The sequence below is a fragment of the Primulina huaijiensis genome, chromosome 7 (genome assembly GCF_012295235.1).
Source record: "Primulina huaijiensis isolate GDHJ02 chromosome 7, ASM1229523v2, whole genome shotgun sequence".
In the NCBI taxonomy this organism is placed as follows: Eukaryota; Viridiplantae; Streptophyta; class Magnoliopsida; order Lamiales; family Gesneriaceae; genus Primulina; species Primulina huaijiensis.
Genome location: NC_133312.1, coordinates 23,333,710 through 23,352,865, shown reverse-complemented (window position 1 = coordinate 23,352,865; position 19,156 = coordinate 23,333,710). Strand labels below are relative to the sequence as shown.

Here is a 19,156-nt window from a genome sequence, read left to right as displayed (position 1 = left end):
ATATAAATTTGAACGGGTATTCGGGTCGGATTATATCGAACCCGCCTCCATACCCGAACCCGAAAATCCACATACCCGATTACCCAATTATTTAATCGGGTCTAAAAATCTCTCCATACCCTCTTCTATTCGGGTCGGGTATCGGATCCTCCAGCGGGTTCGGAGAAAATTGTCATCCCTATTTATGTGTGAGATAAGTTAACTCAGTCTATATTTACACTGAATCAGATTATATTAAATATTTATCTCAGAAAATAATTAAAAAAAACAAGTATTAAATGTTTTAGTCAAACGAGGACGTGCAAAAGTTGGCAGATCGCAATATATTTTGAGAAAAGATACTAAAAATAATACAATAATATTTGCCTATCTGGTTCTCGGTGTCTATATACCAAATTTGCTTTGACAGTCTTGAAATATCTGTTGATTATATACTCTAACTTTGTTACTTTGATGAATAAATATTACCCAGTGTATTATCAAAATCATATGATTATAAACCAAGGAGGGACCAAATCGAGCTGAATATAAATAAAAATTTTAGGGTTTGAGTTGGAGTTTGAATAACCATATTCAAGTTGGAATGATTAAATATTTCTTTGCCCCAATTCGTCTCGAATTAGAGCTTAATTTTGAGTTTGGATTAAAATATTCAAGCATATTTGCGAGCTATTCGAACCACTGTTAAAAAGTAAAGCTCGAAAAACTGAAATATATTTATTTAATATATATATATATATATATATATATTGTATTTAAAAATATCGATAATTTTGAACGGATTGAAATTATTGAACAAAATAATTTGAGTTTCGGATTAAAAAAATCCAAAGATGTTTGAGTTCAACTCAAATTCGATAAATTTGAATATGAATCAATATGTTAAATTTTGATTGATTCATTCACACTCATAATAAATAATGTCTTAACCGATATTTTATCTTTAGTTTTGGTTAAATATTCATAATTATGGATCCTCATGACTAGTATACGATTGTACATCAGCTTGATGATTTTTTCCTATCCAAAGTGTATATTTAAATTAATTAATAAAAACATTTTTTTTAAATCCAAAAAAGAAAATGTAGTTTTTTAGAAGAAGCACAGTGCAATAGCATGAGCTGTTCACAGTAGGGTTGTTGCCCCATAATTTTCAAAACTCAGGCGCCAACTTTGCTTTTTCCCTCCCGCGCCTTTCTCTGCTGCATCCCCGCCCTTTATTTCTCCCCACATTCCACTCTTCCTTACCCTCTCGCTCCTCTCTCCCCTTTGTACTGCAGGAAATGCGCGGCCACCTACCCCACCCCGCCACTCCCATCCCCGACGCTGTTTTTGCCGTTAAACGTGGCAAGAAACGTGGAAACTATAGCTGCGGTCGATGCGGGTTGCCCAAGAAGGGCCATTCGTGTCATCTGCCGAAAAACGAGGATGAAGTATCCTCTGTGTGCACTCCTGATACGTCTTCCACCTCCGCCTCTGTGGTGGCGTCGGAGAAACTGGACGACAGTTCTCCTCTGTCAATTGTCCGTTCGCTGCCTCCACCGATGCGTCGGCGGGCTCTATCGTTTGACGATGTTAGTGTAGCTGTCTCGGCGGAGGAGTCAGAAACGGAGTGGGTTGATGATCCGGATCCAAACCCTTGTGGGGTGTTGCCAATGAGTTGTATGTGGGAGGTGCTGCGGAGGTTACCGCCGTTGGGGTTGATGGCTGCGGCGGGTGTGTGTAAGGGGTGGAGGGATGCTACTCGGAGGATTTGGAGGGGGACGGAAGAGCTTCGACTTGGGGTTCCGGCGAAAGCCCAGATAGGATTTCTTGGATCCATGCTGCCGAAATGCACTGGACTCCTGAAACTTACGCTTAGAATCGAAAGGTCGAAATCATGGTGGCTGATGATCAGATCTAAGATTTTATTACAGATTTGATACGAGAATACTAAAAAATAATTTGATAACAGAAATGCTAAGTAAAAAACGCAAAATTCAGTAAGATCTATAAGCCAAATACAACACTCGATGAGTAACCATTGGATCTAAAAAATTTATTTTAAGCTTCTTAATTCATTGAAAAGTTTTTATAGTCTTTCTTTGGAACAATTATGATGACGAACGAGTTGTAATCCATACAATATTTGACCAAATGATTGATTCTTGATCTGATTATGTGTTTTTTGTGGTTTCCAGTGATTTTGATGCAACAATGCTCGCGTGCATTGCCTTCTCATGTCCGAATTTGCAGTCGATGCAGATTTTCACAGCTGATACCTCCGTCAATCGGATCTCTGGGTATTGATTTCTATCCTTCATAGTTGATACACGAGTATCACGATCTTTTCTTGATTGAAATAGTTCAAGTGTTTTCTTCATCTATTATCTCTTGGAGTGGGAAGTGTTTTTAGGCAATGGACTTACTGCTTACACATTGAACATACTTGTATTTTCTTCACAAATCAAAATGTGGCTGCTTGAGATCTGGATCAGACCTTTTCTCCAATATGTTTGATCTCTATTTGACTTCACCATATGCAATTATTCGTCGGCTCAAAGTTGTCAGCTTGCTTTATGATTTACCAAGATTACATGGCATATATGGACATGTCGGTGCACAAAAGGGTGGATCTATCAAATAAATATAGAATCATATAGTTGGCTTGAGTCTAGATTGTTATGCTTTGGTTTCTGTTGATTTATCTAAGAAATGATGTTCTAGATATCTCTGATGTGTTTTTTTAATTTTCGGTATATAGTAACTTCAGATTCTTGAGTTGACAAAAGTTTAATCTAATTAGAACCTAGCTAAGGTAACTACTTCAAACTCTTGCTTGGATGTTTGCCTGGTATATATATCAAGTGAAGTTAGTTATATTCATTTCCATGTTTTAGTTGTATTCATTTCCATATTTCGTGATGATAAAGATAGCATATCCTTCTCAAGAAGTTGTAGAGTTTTTGTCTTTGGAGTGCTAAAAACCCATCTTATGACTCCATTCAGGGAGGAATTAAGTCGTTTTATCACCGATAAAAGATGCCTCACGAGTCTCAAGATGGAAGGGTGCAGTACCCTTGGGAGTTTTGTAATTTTTTCAAACACTCTATCTACTCTTTGGCTCTCGGATCTTCACTCGCTCTCGAAAACGGTACTTACTCTGCAGACTCAGTGTGTTTGTGATCATGTCTACTTCCATCTTCTGTTTAGTTCCGACCTTTGTGATTTTTGTTTGCAATCTTGCATAGATTGTCAATTTACCGAACTTGAAGGAGATATCTCTAGGATTTTCTCTACAAGAAAACGATAACACAGATCTTACAGCTGTTATGGATGCTCTGGGTAGAAGCTGCCCAAAGCTGCAAAACATCCACATGGCTTCAATGCGGCTGTCACACGCTGCCGTGCTAGCTCTAACAGCTGCAAATTTGAGGTTGGTTTTGTTTAGATATGATGGGGTAATTTGTTTCAATGAATGCTTCTGATTGAGTTCAATGAAAACTGTGTCATTGCTTAAATTCTAGGGGATTGAGGATGCTGTCTCTCTTACTCGGATCAGCAATAACTGATGGATCGGTGGCATCAATTTGTTCAAGCTACCCAAAGCTCGAATTGCTTGATCTGAGTGGGTATGTTTCCAACCCTAGCTGTATTTTTCTCTATGGGCTTGAAATGTTGAAATGTGCACGAACTTCCTACTAACTGGACAAATATCTACGTCAATGCTAATTCATTTGAACTCAATGGATGTCAAATGTTTTCTAGTCTCTATTTGCTTTGTATCAGGTCGAGCATCACTGACAGTGGCATTGGAATGATCTGCAATGTCTTTCCTGAAACATTGTCAAAACTTCTACTTGCTCTATGTCCCAACATTACTTCAAGTAACCCTCGATTCCTGTGATAAAACTATTATAGTTAAAGATATACACTTTTTCATCTTCTATGTTAAACATCTCTGTGGATGCATCATCTGTAGGTGGGATTCAATTTGCAGCTGCTCAATTGCCCTGTCTGGAACTCTTGGACTGTGGAATGACAATATCTGATCCCAGTTCGCAAAGCTGTACCGATGAAGAGGATTACGGCTCTAGGTTACATGAAACACCCAACAGCAAGTTGCATCTTGTATACCAGAAGCTAATTATCAAACATGATCGGTTGAAGAAGCTAAGCTTATGGGGTTGTTCCGGCTTGGATGTAAGATTCTTTTGCTTGCAAGTGCACATAATTCTTTTGCTTGCAAGTGCACTTTATGTTGCCTTTTGCAGAAGTCTTGCATGGATTTCAATCTAGAGTAAGCACGATGCTTTTGAAAAATGCAGGCCTTATATTTGAACTGTCCTCACCTTAAAGATTTGAACCTCAATTCTTGTAGAAATCTACATCCAGGTAGTTCATCATTCATTTGAACAAGCTACTTTTTAGGTGCTGGGGTTTTTCTTTTCTTATGTTGTAACAATTTGCACTTGACACCAGAGAGATTGCTACTTCAATGCCCTGATTTAGAAAGTGTTCATGCATCTGATTGCCAAGATATGCTGGTCAAAACAATAGAAAATCAGGTAGCAGCCTAACTACCTAAGTTTCTCCATCGTGGATCATATTTTTCAGTTCCAAATCATTTTTCAGTGCGATATGACTTGAGGGTAAAATGTATGTCTCTGACTGATCTTCCGAGGCAGCTAAAAGTTCGATGAGAAAAATTATGTGGCGTAAGATGCATTGATAAATCACCAAAATGTGAAAAAAAAACTAGAATATTCATAGCTTTATTACATGAGGCTTTCAACAATATTTTAAATCATACGAATTGTCGCGCCTGTCTTTTTTTTTTTTTCTCGGTTTTATTTAAGCTCTTTGTTCACAGTTATCCATAAATAATCATAGTTACAGTAAATCAAGGAAGAATGTCTTGATAAGTCATTTGACATAAAATTAAGTAGTATGTTTATGGTTTAAGTAGCAACACAGATTTTATTATTCGGTGGTTTGCTTGTTGAACTCAATGGCTTTCATGTAGGTCAACGAGAGCTCTCTTGCCATAGAAAATCATTTTCCATCCAAACGTATGCCTGATGGCTCAAAACGAGTACAGGTCCCATATTTTTATAGCCCTCAGGTATAACTCCAATCTTTCCATCTTATAATCTTGAAATGATCTTTGAAAAGTAACAATCTAGGTAAAAGTTCCAAGTGATTTGGTCACATTTTCTTTAATATTTTGCACATGTTACGATCTCTCAATTCACGATTTCCAATGTGCCTCACTTCTGGTCCACCTTTGCAGCATTCTGATGATGACAAGAAACGGAGAAGGGGTGTAAAACGCCCATGTGTAGTGGCTGCAAGTTAGTCGAACACGGTGGCAACATTTGCTTGTGTGTTCAACTCGATCGGGAACATGTTACCTGGATTAGTTCATGCAAGGTGTTGAGGCTTGTTATGCCTTTATATGTAGCATAAAAACATGAATACAATGTTTCTGATTCATTAAAGGATCAATAGACTAGGCTCTAATAAGATGAATTTTGTTATTTATTTACTCTTGCATCACCAACTTTGTATTCTCCCTTTGAGGGATAGGATAGACGCTGCTTTGTAATAAAAAAGTTCAAAATTTTATATACTATTTCTTCTATAAAGAAAATTATTGCCTTCAAAATAGCAACATTTTCTTACAGTATAGTATCTACCCTCTTCATTTTCTTGGCTCCTTTTGAAGCTATTAAGCCTATAAATTGATTAACGAGTATTTTTGGCCGACACTTGATGACATATATTTTAGTATTAGTATTTTTTAGAATGCAAAATATTAATTTTAGTCTTATTTATGTCGTGGTATCAAATTTTTTGTTATATATCTTTCGTTTAATCAATTATATTTATATGATTATGTATCAAAATCGTATAACTAAATTAATAATACCATGTAATTATAAAAATCTAACAACGTTATTAATGATTTAATTATATGAATTAGACGATAACAAAACTACAATCGAATCAAACAAAAATAGAGATAGAAATATGACATTCAAAAGCATAATTGACATATTACATTTATTGAATTTATCCATAATGTTATATTATGTGGTACGTACCATCGAATTATTGTACGAAAAATGTGGACGAAAACTCCTTACTGGTATGGCCCAAACTGACAGTAAGGACTGAAAGTAGGGCCTCTATTGGCTGGGATGGGCTACGATTGGGCCCAAAAACTAAAACCCATACCTTCGTCCACGTGTGGCAAGACCCACACGTGTTGGCTCGATTCTTTGAACCTTATATCCGTATCAATGCATTTATATAACATTATTAAACAAAATCCAAATATTAAAGAATAATAACTAAATTTTTTAAAGCTACATTTTCTACTAAAACGATTAAAACGTGATGTTTAAGTTACTATAAAGTCTAAAAAATTTAAATTATCATTACAACTAGTTATATCGGAAAATATAAAATAAGTATTTTATCCGACAGCCACGTATATTATGACACATCAAATATAATGAAACAAAGTATCATCCAATGTGATATGAAATTCAAAGCAATTTGGAAAAAAAAAAATCATAATATAATGTTTTCAAGAAGTGGACCTTTTGGGGTAGAATGCCAGCATGCTTAATGTGACACTTAGTTTATTTTTATCCAATGCCCACTTGCTTTGTACTTTCAGCCATTTTTAGTTGTTATTTTGGTGGATGAGAGGGGAATTTGTTTTTGGCACATAAAGCCTCACAGGTTGTTTTCTATTTAGGAAATTAATTTTTAAAAGTTGAGGATTTAATTGCTTATAGAATCTTATATTAAATATTAAATCAAAGGTGTGTTTTTGTTTTTTTTTAAAAAAAAACAAATTATGGTGAGTGATGTCCTTATCTTCCTCTTCCACCATGATATCTCACATTTCATGTTGTCATTGTATTTGAAACACAAACAATAGAATATGTTTCTTGTGAGACGATCTCACGAATATTTATCTGTGAGACGAGTTAATCATACCGATATTTATAATAAAAAGTAATATTTTTTCATGGATAACTCAAATAAGAGATCTGTCTCACAAAATACGTCCTGTGAGACCGTCTCATACAAGTTTTTGCTCAAACACAATAACTCTTTTTTGGTGAGTAAGAGATCTTTAATGTGGCGATTGAGTTGTACTGTTACCGCTAATTATAATTTTTGATAAAATGATGAAACTTTCGTTATAGTGAATGTCATATTTTTTATTTTCATGGATCACAAGTAGTGTAATTATTCGGAAGAAGATTGTCGAAAAACAATAATTGTTTTTGCTTGTGAAAAAGTAGAAACGTGATACTTGAGCTACTATGTAGTTTAAAAAAATCAGAATTTCATCGTTATTATTAATTATAACTTTTAATAAAATAAAGTTTTTGAGGCGATTGCCCGAATAGTCATGGATTGAGGCTTATTTCTTATTCCAAAAATTATTACAAGAAGATAATAAAAATCTTAATAAACATCCAACTTGAAACATTAGGATCCGATGTCCTACTTTCCAAACGATAGTTTTCATCATATATTATATTGACAGACAAAATTAAATAAATCCCCAAATTGAGGATAAATATATTATAAAAGTTTTCAAAGTAAAAAATAATATTAAGCTTAAATTCAATTTTTTTTAATTCATATAACAAGTCACATACAATTCACCCAATTTACACACAGAAAAGGGTCCATCAATCAATACCTACATGTGCCCTGCCAAGCCCATATACCGACGATCCCGGCCCCACCACACATGGGCTGATGGTCCTATGGATATTTGCCCCTCATTTTAAAAGGAAATTGAAAATAAATTTTTCAAAATAAAATAATGTCATTCAAATTGTTGTTATATTCTAATTATAAAAGTATTTAAATTATTCAACTGGATAATTTTTATTTATTTCATCATTTTTTGTCACTTTCTCGATTTAGTTCCCCATTATCCAATGAGTATGTTTCTTGTAAGATGGTCTCACGAATCTTTATATGTGAGACGGACCAACCCTACCGATATTAACAATAAAAAGTAATACTTTTAGCATAAAAAGTAATATTTTTTCATGGATGACTCAAATAAGAGATCTGTCTCATAAAATACGATCCGTAAGACCGTCTCACATAAGTTTTGCATTATCCCAAATTGATCCTGCTTTTTTTGTTTTCCCCAAAATTTCCTTCTTCTCCAAAGCGTCGTGAGTATTTGTTCGACCCGTCTAATTTAATACCAAAATTTGTTTAATAATATCGATAATTTGTAGTTCATCTAACATCAAATTCTCAAGTTCGCAATATATATCTCATCTAGAAATAAATTTTTTTTATAAAAATATCTTAGATGCATGATCCAATGTCTATAAATTGATTTTACCAATATCCCAAGAACTCGTCCATCGACACAAATATTAAACATTATTTAATAATGATTATATTAAAATTCAATTACATTTATGTAATTATAAGTAGGGCATCTTTGAAGATTTCAATAAAAATATTATAAAATATATAATGTTAAAAACGCCCTAAATTTAAAATTCACATGAAGTGATTAAATCTAATTTTTAAATATTACTTTTGATAGCCATAATTTCCGTTAAATGCACAAAAAGTTGACTTGATAAATATTTATCTAAAAAAATTATTATATTTTAAATAAGTGATCCAATGGTTAAGAATTGATTTTACCAAGACCCAGAGAACTCATCCCCACCGTTGGTGTCCCCACCTTGGTTCCCTCGTTGCATGAAAGGAGTCATGGGATTTGTCACTAATTGTACCACCATGTATATCTGTTATGTCCCCACAACAAATAATTTTATATATTGATTTATTATTCTTTTATACTCCCAATTTTATGATAAAGTTTGAGGAATTATTAAATAGTTTGTATCGATATCAGGAGCGATGAATATAAATTATAATATAGTAGATCTATACAATGAGTAATTATTTGTCTTTAAAATATAATTTCCCATTCTACATTTAAATTTTTATTTGATGGAAGTTTTGTGCTAATCCGTGAACTCGTCTTAAACATGAAACCTAAATTCAGATATACTACTTTTGGTAAAGACAAAAAACAAATTCACGAGAACGTAAGTTCAAAGTGGACAACATAATATTATTGTAGAGATATGTGATTTTCATGTGACAACAAGTAGGGTTGTCTGAGAGAACGAAATCATTGGTATAGATCGATTCAAGTGGGTGGAATATTTGGATACTTAAACGAAAGAGATGAGGGATTCCAGTAAATCCATGATGAGATCGAAACGGACAATGTTCCAAGTATTTCACGTAAAATGTGTGGTCCCAACATAATGGAGAGGAGTAGCATCGAAGATAAACATATGAGATTGAGAGAAGGCTCAGATCATCAGAAGAATTGAGGTACTTTGTTTGAGAGTCTAAGTTTGGCATTGAAAATATAAGAATAATACTATAAATTAATAAGATGGAAGAACACTTTTCATTTTAGAGAAGCTTTTAACACGCGCACAGGATAGCGCGTGGGGACCATAATCCTGCTGTTGGGCGTCCACGTACAGTCGTACTATATCTCCCCCTCCCAAAACTCTTCCGCTATAAAACTTTTCCAAGAACTCTCCCATTAAACAAACCAAAATTCGCACAAGTTTAAAAAATAAATAAATGGCAGCCAACGATCTAAATCTGCAAGCAACCGAGCTCCGCCTCGGATTGCCGGGATCCCAAGAATCCGAGCAAAAGCCGCCACCATCTTGCGCGAAAACCAACAAGAGATCTTCATCGGAAATAGAGAAAGTTTCGTATCAGCAGCAAGAATGCAGAGCTCCATCTCCCAAGTAAGCCTACCCAGACAACCTTATCACACTGTTATTTAACATTGCATCCTGAGATCTAAAAATGTGCCCGAATAATCGCAGGGCCCAAGTGGTCGGGTGGCCGCCGGTGGGATCTTACCGGAAGAATGTTCTCTCCAAGAAACTGGAGTCGGATGCATCTGGGATTTTCGTGAAGGTGAGCATGGATGGGGCTCCATATCTAAGGAAGATCGATCTCAATGCTTACAAGAACTACCTTGATCTGCTCAAGGCATTGGAGAGCATGTTCAAGTGCACCATAGGTATGAAACAAATTCTAAATTCAAGAAACTATGTAGAAATGGATGGTTTTTAAATCTTTATTTGATAACTTTTTCAGGGGTATATTCGGAGAGGGAAGGGTACAATGGATCTGAATTTTCCCCAACATATGAAGACAAGGATGGGGACTGGATGTTGGTGGGAGATGTTCCATGGGAAATGTTCGTCATTTCTTGCAAAAGGCTAAGGATTATGAAGGGATCTGAGGATAAAGGATTGGGAGGCCACTAGATTCACAAGACCAGGCCAATTAGGGGATAGTGATCACAAGTTTATGAATTTCATGCATGAAAAATAAACCCCAAAAAGGATTCTTTTTCATCCATGAAATTCAGTAAGAATCTGCAACTGGGAAATGGCCATGTTTTTGAAGTTTCAAAGGGCTATTTCCAGCCTCTCTTTTTAGAAACTGCGTATATATCATAGGGTACTGCAATGTATTGAATATGAGATCCCAATGAATCATTTCATTTTATTGTTTGTTTGGATGCATGTAAGTAGATCAACGCTTCATATAATAGAGTTGTAAAATTACTGAATCAAGAATGAAAGTTCTTATGAACATATATATAATCCATTTGCATTTGCATCTGGCACGTCCCACATTTCACAAATTTGGAGCAAACAAGATCATTAAACTTGACACCTAAATATGTGGTTTTAATTGGAAACAACTCAACAATTTACAAAACACACGCATCCCATCATCCCTATCAAGGGTCCCGGATTCCAGTACCACCACAACTCTACAAAGGTGCTTTTATATATTTGAAAGAGATTGTGTGATTTGTGTTCGTAAAGTTATATGTTAAATTATTGAATAATTTAGGTGATATAAAATATCAAGATATAAATTGGACCGACATATAGAGAGCCGTGTGACATGATCAATATTTCATACATGAAAAATCAAATGGGCAATGAAATTTGTATATATGTTAAGGCACATCAAATTTGATGCTATCTTTAAAGATATTAATTCCTTCCAAAAAGGTACAAATGGTTCACAAAGAATTAACCTTTCAGGATACAAAACTTATAATCACCATAATTCGAAGTTTGCACTCCCTCGAATTTTCAGAGCAAGAGTCTTTCAAGTCTTTATCAAAGTTGAATGTATATCTCAATTCTATTCTGTGAAAAACGTTCTTGTATTAATACAAAGAAGATGTAATTTAAAATATTAATTATGAAAGGTTGTAATGATTCGCAAAAAGCCAAAAGACATCTCCAAATGAGTAAGATGCAACCTCTCACAATGCATCTCTGCAATTCAAATTTAAATTTTAAAATCGTTTCATTATTATTTAATTTACTTCTAATATTATTATATGTAAATATATTAATATATAACAGGCTGATCATGACTCTAAGTAACTTGCAGCGGGTGTTCTTATTTCGTGTATGTATATAGAGAGATCAGAAACTAATTCTCAGTCATACTGCAGTAAACATAAGTTATTTTGTAGGAACTGTTAATCAATATCGAAATTCTCGAAATTGAGAAATAAAATACTGTAAACTTAAAAAAAAAAACATAAATCCGAACAGAAATCAAAGGAACAATATTGTGAGAAAAGAAAATACAATAACAAATCGAGGTCTGTATGAATTACAATGTTCTTAAAATCTATTTGTCACATCCGAAATGTGTTTCGAGGATCAGATTGAATGATTGTTTCTCATGATACTACAGAACAACCAGTAATAACCTAACACAAAAGTACTAATACGACGAATTGAAAAAGTACCTGAAAAAAGTGCTAATACTAATACGACGACATTTGGATGCATAATTTTTGTGATTCATCAAAAGTTGCTTTGTCGAAAAGAATTTTTTTTAGTGGAAGTTGCTCGAAACTTATCTATGATCAACTATGTTACAAAATGACTTAACTATGTTATTGATCAAGAAAAAAGTGTTCGAGAAAAATGATCATGCAAAGTTAATCAATACTTTCATTTCCAAAACTGCGAAACGTAAAATATTCAAGTAACTACGTATTAGTTCGAAACATGAATTTCATATTTTGTTTGGATGATCTTGGCTTTATTAATATTTGTTTATGACATATTGTTTTTGGACAAAATCTATATTTTATTTCTAGAATTCATGTTATTTATATTATCATATTTATCAATGTAAATGAATATTAAGCTTTAAGGACATCATATTTTTGTGCTCGTCTCAGACATAAAAAATCCCATGCCCGACTCTGCGTGAAGGTCTCTTACAATTTCAATATTTGTCTCAACATCTTCATCTTCACCATCAACAATCTATCCTTGTGTCATATTTGTTTCACTAACATTGTTTAATTTTTTTTATTATTATTTTCAAATCCGATTTTAAAAAATATATATGTATATTAATTCGTCTAGGCAGATTTTGAGCCGCCCATGCGATTGATTTTTACGATCAGATCCAGAGGTAATGTCTTTGTAAAAATTGGGGTGATGGGTGACCCCACACCGTCTGAGAGATGCCTAGGCGATGTCTTTTAGAACAATGTTAACACAGTGATTCAACTAATTATTTAACAAGTCCAACAATAAAAATAAAAGTATTTTTCAATATTTATCAAAATGTCAAAATCGTTTCTACTTTTTTTAAATAAAAACATTTTAAAAAAAACTGGATTTAATTCAAGTGTTTTTTTTAGTTACGCACTTTAGTATCCAAACTCTCAATCATAAATATCTACGACTACATCATATATGGTCAGCTAAGTATACTATAAACTCAAAGAGAAGAAAATTTTCAAAACTTGGTGCTTCTGATGCAAATTGTTACCATTGAGACAAAAAACGTTCAACGGGCATGCAACAAGAAACCTTACTTCATTTCCCGGTTAATTACACAACAATTCACTAAATTTATATCAGTTGTCTCCCCAGGTACACAAGAACTATACATATAAGCCATCGATATACCGACAAAATATCAAGACAACCAGGAAAATGTGGGCCTTATAATTCAACACATAGTGAGCAATTATGCAAAGAAAATAACACAGAATTTAGGCTGTGAGAAAATACGTTGTACCAAAACACGTGTTCCTGCTCATGTTCGAACAAGAGACCAGATTCAGGACATTCTGGTTTGACAAGAGTGCAGAACTCTTAGATGTGGATATGGTGGATCTGAGTAGGGTTCAGAGCAATACTCGCGATTTCTTTAGAGAACACATGGAATTTGAAAGATCTCCAGCTAGCTAAAAAATGCCAATTCTGAGCATTGAAGGCCCGTGAAAATTTGCCATTTTGTCAGCACTCTTCTTGTGGAAGGTTCGAAAAGAAAAAACAATTGCTAACATCTCATTCATTTTTCATCTGCTTTTGAGCCTGTGCAAGAAACTCCTTGGCCTTGTGTGCTACATCCTCCTCAAGTACAGCCTCCAACAATAGGTCAGATCCCCTGAAGTTGTCTCGCTCTATGCCTCGTATGTACATGAATGAACATCAGAAAAATGCGAGAACGGAATAATTGCAACAAAATCAAAGAGGGAAAGTGATGAAAAAAGTAAAGACTTTCAGAAGAATGTAGAGATAGTCACCTTTCGGCTTTGGCAACAATCCAGCACTTTCAGCTGATATGGGAAGCACAGTGAACTGCCCAGACTCATCGGTTAACTCATTCAGAACTTCATCCATAGATTTAACACCCAAGGACGAAGTGTCGGCCAATCTTGCATAAGTCATTGCTTGGCTATGAATGTCACATGGAGATGAGGTAGTTGAACTATGATCCTTAAAGCAACATGCAAGTCATTCATTAAAAAATAATATTGAAAAGTCGACCATCGTCAAGTGTCACAAGTCACAACTACCACAATACCTTGGGCATGCCAATGGTTGTTGTGGTCTCAGCTATCGCTGCAACCTCATCAGGAGGTTTCGAAGTTTCTGTGTCAACTGTGCTCAAGCAATATAACTATACAAGGTCATGCAAAAAGAAGAGGTCTACACAACCACAAAATGAAGAAAAATATGGTGATTTCCTTACCGGATTTAGGCTTTGCAATGTTGTCGACTAGTCTCGTTGTCAATGGACCAGGACTCATGAAAGAAATGGAGCGAATCTCATGGCGTATAGCTTCTAATTGAGCCATCGTATCTTGCAGTTCTTTATGTACCTGTCAGATTTTCCAAGATAATCATACTCAAGAATCAAGATAGACTAAAATTACATTGCTATTCAAGAGCGCTACAGGGAAAAAGCATCACAGAGAAAAAATCTCACATAAACCTGCTAGTATGCTGTAACACCCATCAAAACAAAACATAAAATTATCAATGTATGCATATCAAACATCTATATGCATAAAATCCACTAAGATCAATACATTAACAATGTCATCTTGATGGCCCAGAAAAAAATTACAATTGATGCACTTCAACAAGTCCTTTTATTCTCAAGCGTTCAGTTCCCCTTGTTTCATACACCCCTCGTGCAACATAGCATTTGGAACTAGGAAGTAACAGATAAAGAAATATCTTGGTGGACAAGTAGATCCCGTTTAAACAATTGGCTTTCGTGCCTACGGCATGTAAGAGCGAGAAACACAGACCTGGCGAGCTTGAGATTGCTGCATAACACTTTCAAACTGGCCGCGTGCGATTTGAACATACCCAATTGCACGCCCAGCTAATCTCCCCATTGTTCTTGATATTATTGGTAGATCCTTTGGCCCTAATTTCCATTAAAAATGTCCAAGCTTTAACATAGTAAAAGAAATGTACACTAAATTGTAAACACAAAAACTCTTGACGGTCTCACGGGTCAATTTTGTGAGACGTATATCTTATTTGAGTCACCCACCGAAAAAATATAAATTTTTATGCCAAAAATATTAAATTTTATTATAAATATGAACATGGTTGCCTTATCACACAGTCACACAGATAATCCGTGTTAGACCGTCTCACAACAGATCCGATTGTAAAATCACCAAATTAGCTTATAAGGCCTCGATTTTAAACGTCACACAAAAAACAACAAGGCTAAAATTGATCTCAATAATCGAACACAACATCCTGTTAGTAGCTACACGTTCATATTAAGAAGAAAGAGAGTACCAATAAGAGCAGCCGCAGCTCCCACAATGAGAAAAAGCTCACCGTAAGAAATCCCAAACATTTTCCAGAGAGTGGCTGTCCAATTTCTCTTCCGAAACGAAAATGGCAAACTTTCTCCTTAAGTTTTCGATCTGTAACAGTGATTGAGCTCCAACTCACAATAATATAGTAAGAAACTCGATTACGGAAGTTAATTTCAGAAGAACCCACAATCAAGCTAACCACATATAGAAATCAAAGCACATATTTCTGGCATTTTGACAATAAAAATTGATACATAAAATAAATCACACAGAAAACCAAACCCATTCTTTTGAAATTTTGAACTGTTACGCCAAGACAAGCAACTTCTCAAGTAGGCATTTATGCAAACATATTAAACATACAACACCTACAATATTAGAGTCTAGAATTCGCCCTACCAAAAACATTAAAAAGAAAATCTTGCAAACAAAAATGGAGAAATTGCTCGTACAGAAACGGAAGACCGAAGATATACCAATTTTTTTTTTCCCCCTAAATTTCAATGCCCTCTTGATCCAATGTTTGGATGGATTTTGGGGAGCCCATATATGAATCGGGTATTAATCCTTCAACTCGAGCAAACCCAATAATCCGACCCATTTGAAATCAATTATATATGGGTAATCACGCTCCAACTTATCATTTTATATAACTAATTATCAACATCGTTTTCCCTAAATATTATTTAATTTTCAAAACTTATCATTAATTCCCTAAATATTATTTAATTTTCAAACCATATTACATTAAAAAAATGTACAAATTATTTATTATTTATTTAATTTCACCAACTAAAGAAGCTGCAAATTATAACTATTACTACATTTTCACATTTATTCTTAACATAAATACTGATGTAGCAAAAAAATGTAGTTATTCGGACGACTCTACAGGCTCGTAGACGGATCCAAGTAGTCGTAGATCGGTATTTTAGCTAGCTCGTAATTGGACCCAAGTAGATGATAGAGAGCAAATTTTGTGGGTTATCATTTACGTCACGAACAAACATTAGAGGCACCGAGGATTACCTAACATAGATACTTTGATGTTCAAGCCAGAAAATTATTTAAAAATGTTTATGTGAAATTTCAAAAAATCAAGGTGGAATATTACACGACTTTTTAAAATTCTATGAAAATTCATTTTGAATACTATTAAACTTTTGTATATTATATAAAGATTGAATATTTCTAGACTTTGAAACATTACAAAATTCATTAAAAGTCATTGAATCTCATAGATTGGATACACAACCAAAACTTTTAAAAATAATTTTATAAGATTAAATTTTCATGTTTTCAAATATTGTGCATACGCACCCTTATCCGTACTTGTTTTCAGAGGTATGTACGCTCAAAATTTGAAAATATATGGAGTTAATATATATATTTCCACGAAGTTATCAGCAAACTCGGGATTTCGCATTAACAAATGTATGCAATTTCCCCATTTTTTTTTACTAATTAATTAAAATAATTATCTGAGTATGATGTTTCTTTGTTATTTCTAAAGCTTAGGATGTTTTGTGTGGTCCTAAAACTTTTGTGTTTTTGAATATGAACAAAATTATGGCAATACCCAAATCTTGATTTTTTAAGAAGATTAAATGAACTATAAATCATGAAAAAAATTATTTATTTACAAAAGTAAATGTCTATTTTTCTTTGTTTCACTCTCAATTTTATTTATCTTTGCCCTACAAAAAAATTGCTCCCTAGCCAAGATCCTCACTTGCTTAACATAAACTTCAAAACTTGCCACCCCTTCTTCAACCGCTCTATCCAACGCATACATCAAATCCTCAATGGCCAAGTCATTCGCACCTAAATCAATCAAAAGATTAGACTTTTTGTCCAAACCTTCGAATATATCATCAATTTCACCGTCGAGAACATTGTTCTTGTCATTGAATTTTAACCAATTCAAAAGCCTATCACGTCCACCATCCAGTTCCATTGTTCTATCACTCAAACACTTCTTTTCGAGCTCGAGTTCGAATATTCCTGTCTCCATAACCTTACCCCTTCTCTCCAATTCGGCGTGAAGGGCAGATAGGTTCATGGTTTCCTCCTCATTTTTGGCCATGATCGCCTTCATGTCATAGAAAATCGCACACTTCAACAAGTCCATGGCCTCCATTTTCGAGACCATGGAGGGATGAACGCATCGGTGGACACCGGAGTAATAGAAGGGATGATTGTATGAGAAGAGTTTGATCAAATTACGTACCAAGTCCGAGAGATCACACTTGTAGGATAACCAGTTTTCGAGGTAAGAAGAGGTGGTGGCGCCGGAAGAATCGACGAATGGATGATCATGGTAGACGGGATACATACTATTTCTTGACTCTACATAGACCATGGGGGCTCTTTGAGGGTAATGTTCATGTATCCAAATGGTTAAAGGGACAGAAGGGGCATCTTTGGAGACGCACAACTCACCATTAGCATTGAGAAGAGTAACCTCAGTGCCATCGTTGTGAGTAAATGTGCCTATAGAGGGCTTAAAAGAAGGGAAATCTTGAAATATAGAAATAAAATGTTCTCTAATAATCCATTTTTGATCAGGATCAGTGTAAGATAAGGCCATAGGGCCAGTGCAAAAGAGGGCATCTTCTATGTATCTGATTGAGTTATCAAAAGAAATGGACATTTTTTAGGAGATTGAAGTGGTGAAATTTGTTGGGATTTGGTTCAATGGTTGTAGAATATGTATTGGTGTATTTGTATACTTGGGGGGTCATTATTTAAAGACTTTGAATAGTCGTAGTCAACTTCATTGGTTACTGAAGAAGAAGATTAAGAGTTTTGGTTAATTTTGATTTGTCCGACAAAGTTTTTTATTGTATTTTTGTGACTTGGTTTGATATATTCTTGATTAAATCATTGGACAATGTGTATAATTTATATTTCATTTTTGTGAGATTTCGTTCATGTTGATTTTTATAAATATTGTTTACTTAATTTTTTTAGGAGAAATTACCTGATAATTTACAGGAGAGATAGCTAGGGATATTGGGCTATAAATTGTAATAACGAGTCGTATTGATTAAATAAGGAGTTGAAGCTTCCAACTTCTTCTAATTACCATAATTAATTTAGTCAACTTGATTTAGTAGTTGGATTTTACATCACGCAATATTGATTAACCAATGATTCCTTTCATATTCCTTCTACTTTCTGAATTCATGTAAATATTCATCACACTGGTATCTCTAAATTACAGGAAGTTTATGGCGACAAGTTTCCAGTTTATTCATCTTGCTGCAGTCTTATTTCTGCAGTACTTACTGGTTAACTCGGCCACTGATCTTCAGTTTGTAACTGGATTGGAGTCAGTTGTGACGTTCGCCATCAAAGAATAACTGCACTTAATGTTTCAAGTATGGGTCTTACCGGAACCATCCCTCTCGAATTCGGAAACCTCTCATTTCTTGTTTCCTTATACATGAGAAGCAACTAATACGATTAAGTTGGGGAAGTCCCATTTTTGTTCGGTTTCTTGCCTCAACTTTAGTACCGGTCTCTTAGAAACAACAGCTTTACTGGTTTGAGCTTATTATTCCTTCTCTCATTTTCTAATGAAATGAAGCTCGAGACGTTGGATGTGTGATTTAATTCTCTTGCAACTTAGACTTAACTCAACTCAAGGTGAAGAATTGTCCAAATTCAAATATGCAACTCCCATGAATATTATCGAACCGATATGACATCTTGACTTTCATAATCCCTTTTGAGCTAGCTTTTAGTCCCAATCTTTAACAAATTTTTTTCAAGATGAACTCAAGGCTTTGAGCATAGAAGGTGACAATCTTTCTGGTTCCATCCCTTCTTCACTAGTGACCTTGTCAAGTTTAGAGAATTTGATTCTGTCTCAAAATTCAATTCAAGGAATCAGACCAGAAGTCACAGGGAATCTACATA

General features: G+C 34.5%; 4 protein-coding genes across 6 annotated transcripts; 2 read left to right on the top strand and 2 right to left on the bottom strand.

Annotated features, from left to right (window-relative positions):
- Nucleotides 1–1,165: 1,165 nt before the first annotated feature.
- On the top strand, nucleotides 1,166–5,607 carry LOC140980663 (F-box/LRR-repeat protein 17-like). Of its 2 annotated transcripts, XM_073446633.1 has the most exons (11): nucleotides 1,168–1,870; nucleotides 2,181–2,282; nucleotides 2,989–3,133; nucleotides 3,231–3,415; nucleotides 3,507–3,611; nucleotides 3,769–3,866; nucleotides 3,962–4,182; nucleotides 4,308–4,374; nucleotides 4,462–4,547; nucleotides 5,006–5,104; nucleotides 5,273–5,607. In XM_073446633.1, the coding sequence occupies exons 1-11, from the start codon at nucleotides 1,284–1,286 to the stop codon at nucleotides 5,336–5,338; spliced, it is 1,761 nt and encodes a 586-aa protein (XP_073302734.1). In that variant the 5' UTR covers nucleotides 1,168–1,283; the 3' UTR covers nucleotides 5,339–5,607. The 2 variants fall into 2 exon arrangements, with proteins under 2 accessions (XP_073302735.1, XP_073302734.1); XM_073446634.1 differs by lacking the exon at nucleotides 4,462–4,547 and having other exon boundaries at nucleotides 1,166–1,870.
- A 3,980-nt stretch (nucleotides 5,608–9,587) lies between these two features.
- Nucleotides 9,588–10,610, top strand: LOC140980665 (auxin-induced protein 22D-like). Its single transcript, XM_073446636.1, has 3 exons — nucleotides 9,588–9,830; nucleotides 9,912–10,111; nucleotides 10,189–10,610. Exons 1-3 carry the CDS (start codon nucleotides 9,658–9,660, stop codon nucleotides 10,359–10,361), a joined length of 546 nt encoding a protein of 181 aa, XP_073302737.1. The 5' UTR covers nucleotides 9,588–9,657; the 3' UTR covers nucleotides 10,362–10,610.
- Nucleotides 10,611–13,045: 2,435 nt separating this feature from the next.
- Nucleotides 13,046–15,709, bottom strand: LOC140981801 (uncharacterized). 2 transcript variants are annotated; one of them, XM_073448271.1, is made up of 6 exons: nucleotides 15,210–15,709; nucleotides 14,702–14,823; nucleotides 14,137–14,266; nucleotides 13,969–14,045; nucleotides 13,688–13,880; nucleotides 13,046–13,564 (listed from the first exon to the last, which is right to left on the bottom strand). In XM_073448271.1, exons 1-6 carry the CDS (start codon nucleotides 15,268–15,270, stop codon nucleotides 13,449–13,451), a joined length of 699 nt encoding a protein of 232 aa, XP_073304372.1. In that variant the 5' UTR covers nucleotides 15,271–15,709; the 3' UTR covers nucleotides 13,046–13,448. The 2 variants fall into 2 exon arrangements, with proteins under 2 accessions (XP_073304372.1, XP_073304371.1); XM_073448270.1 differs by having other exon boundaries at nucleotides 13,046–13,570; nucleotides 15,210–15,340.
- Nucleotides 15,710–16,840: 1,131 nt separating this feature from the next.
- On the bottom strand, nucleotides 16,841–17,958 carry LOC140981726 (protein ELC-like). Its single transcript, XM_073448140.1, has one exon. It carries the CDS (start codon nucleotides 17,883–17,885, stop codon nucleotides 16,872–16,874), a length of 1,014 nt encoding a protein of 337 aa, XP_073304241.1. The 5' UTR covers nucleotides 17,886–17,958; the 3' UTR covers nucleotides 16,841–16,871.
- Between the last annotated feature and the right edge of the window lie 1,198 nt (nucleotides 17,959–19,156).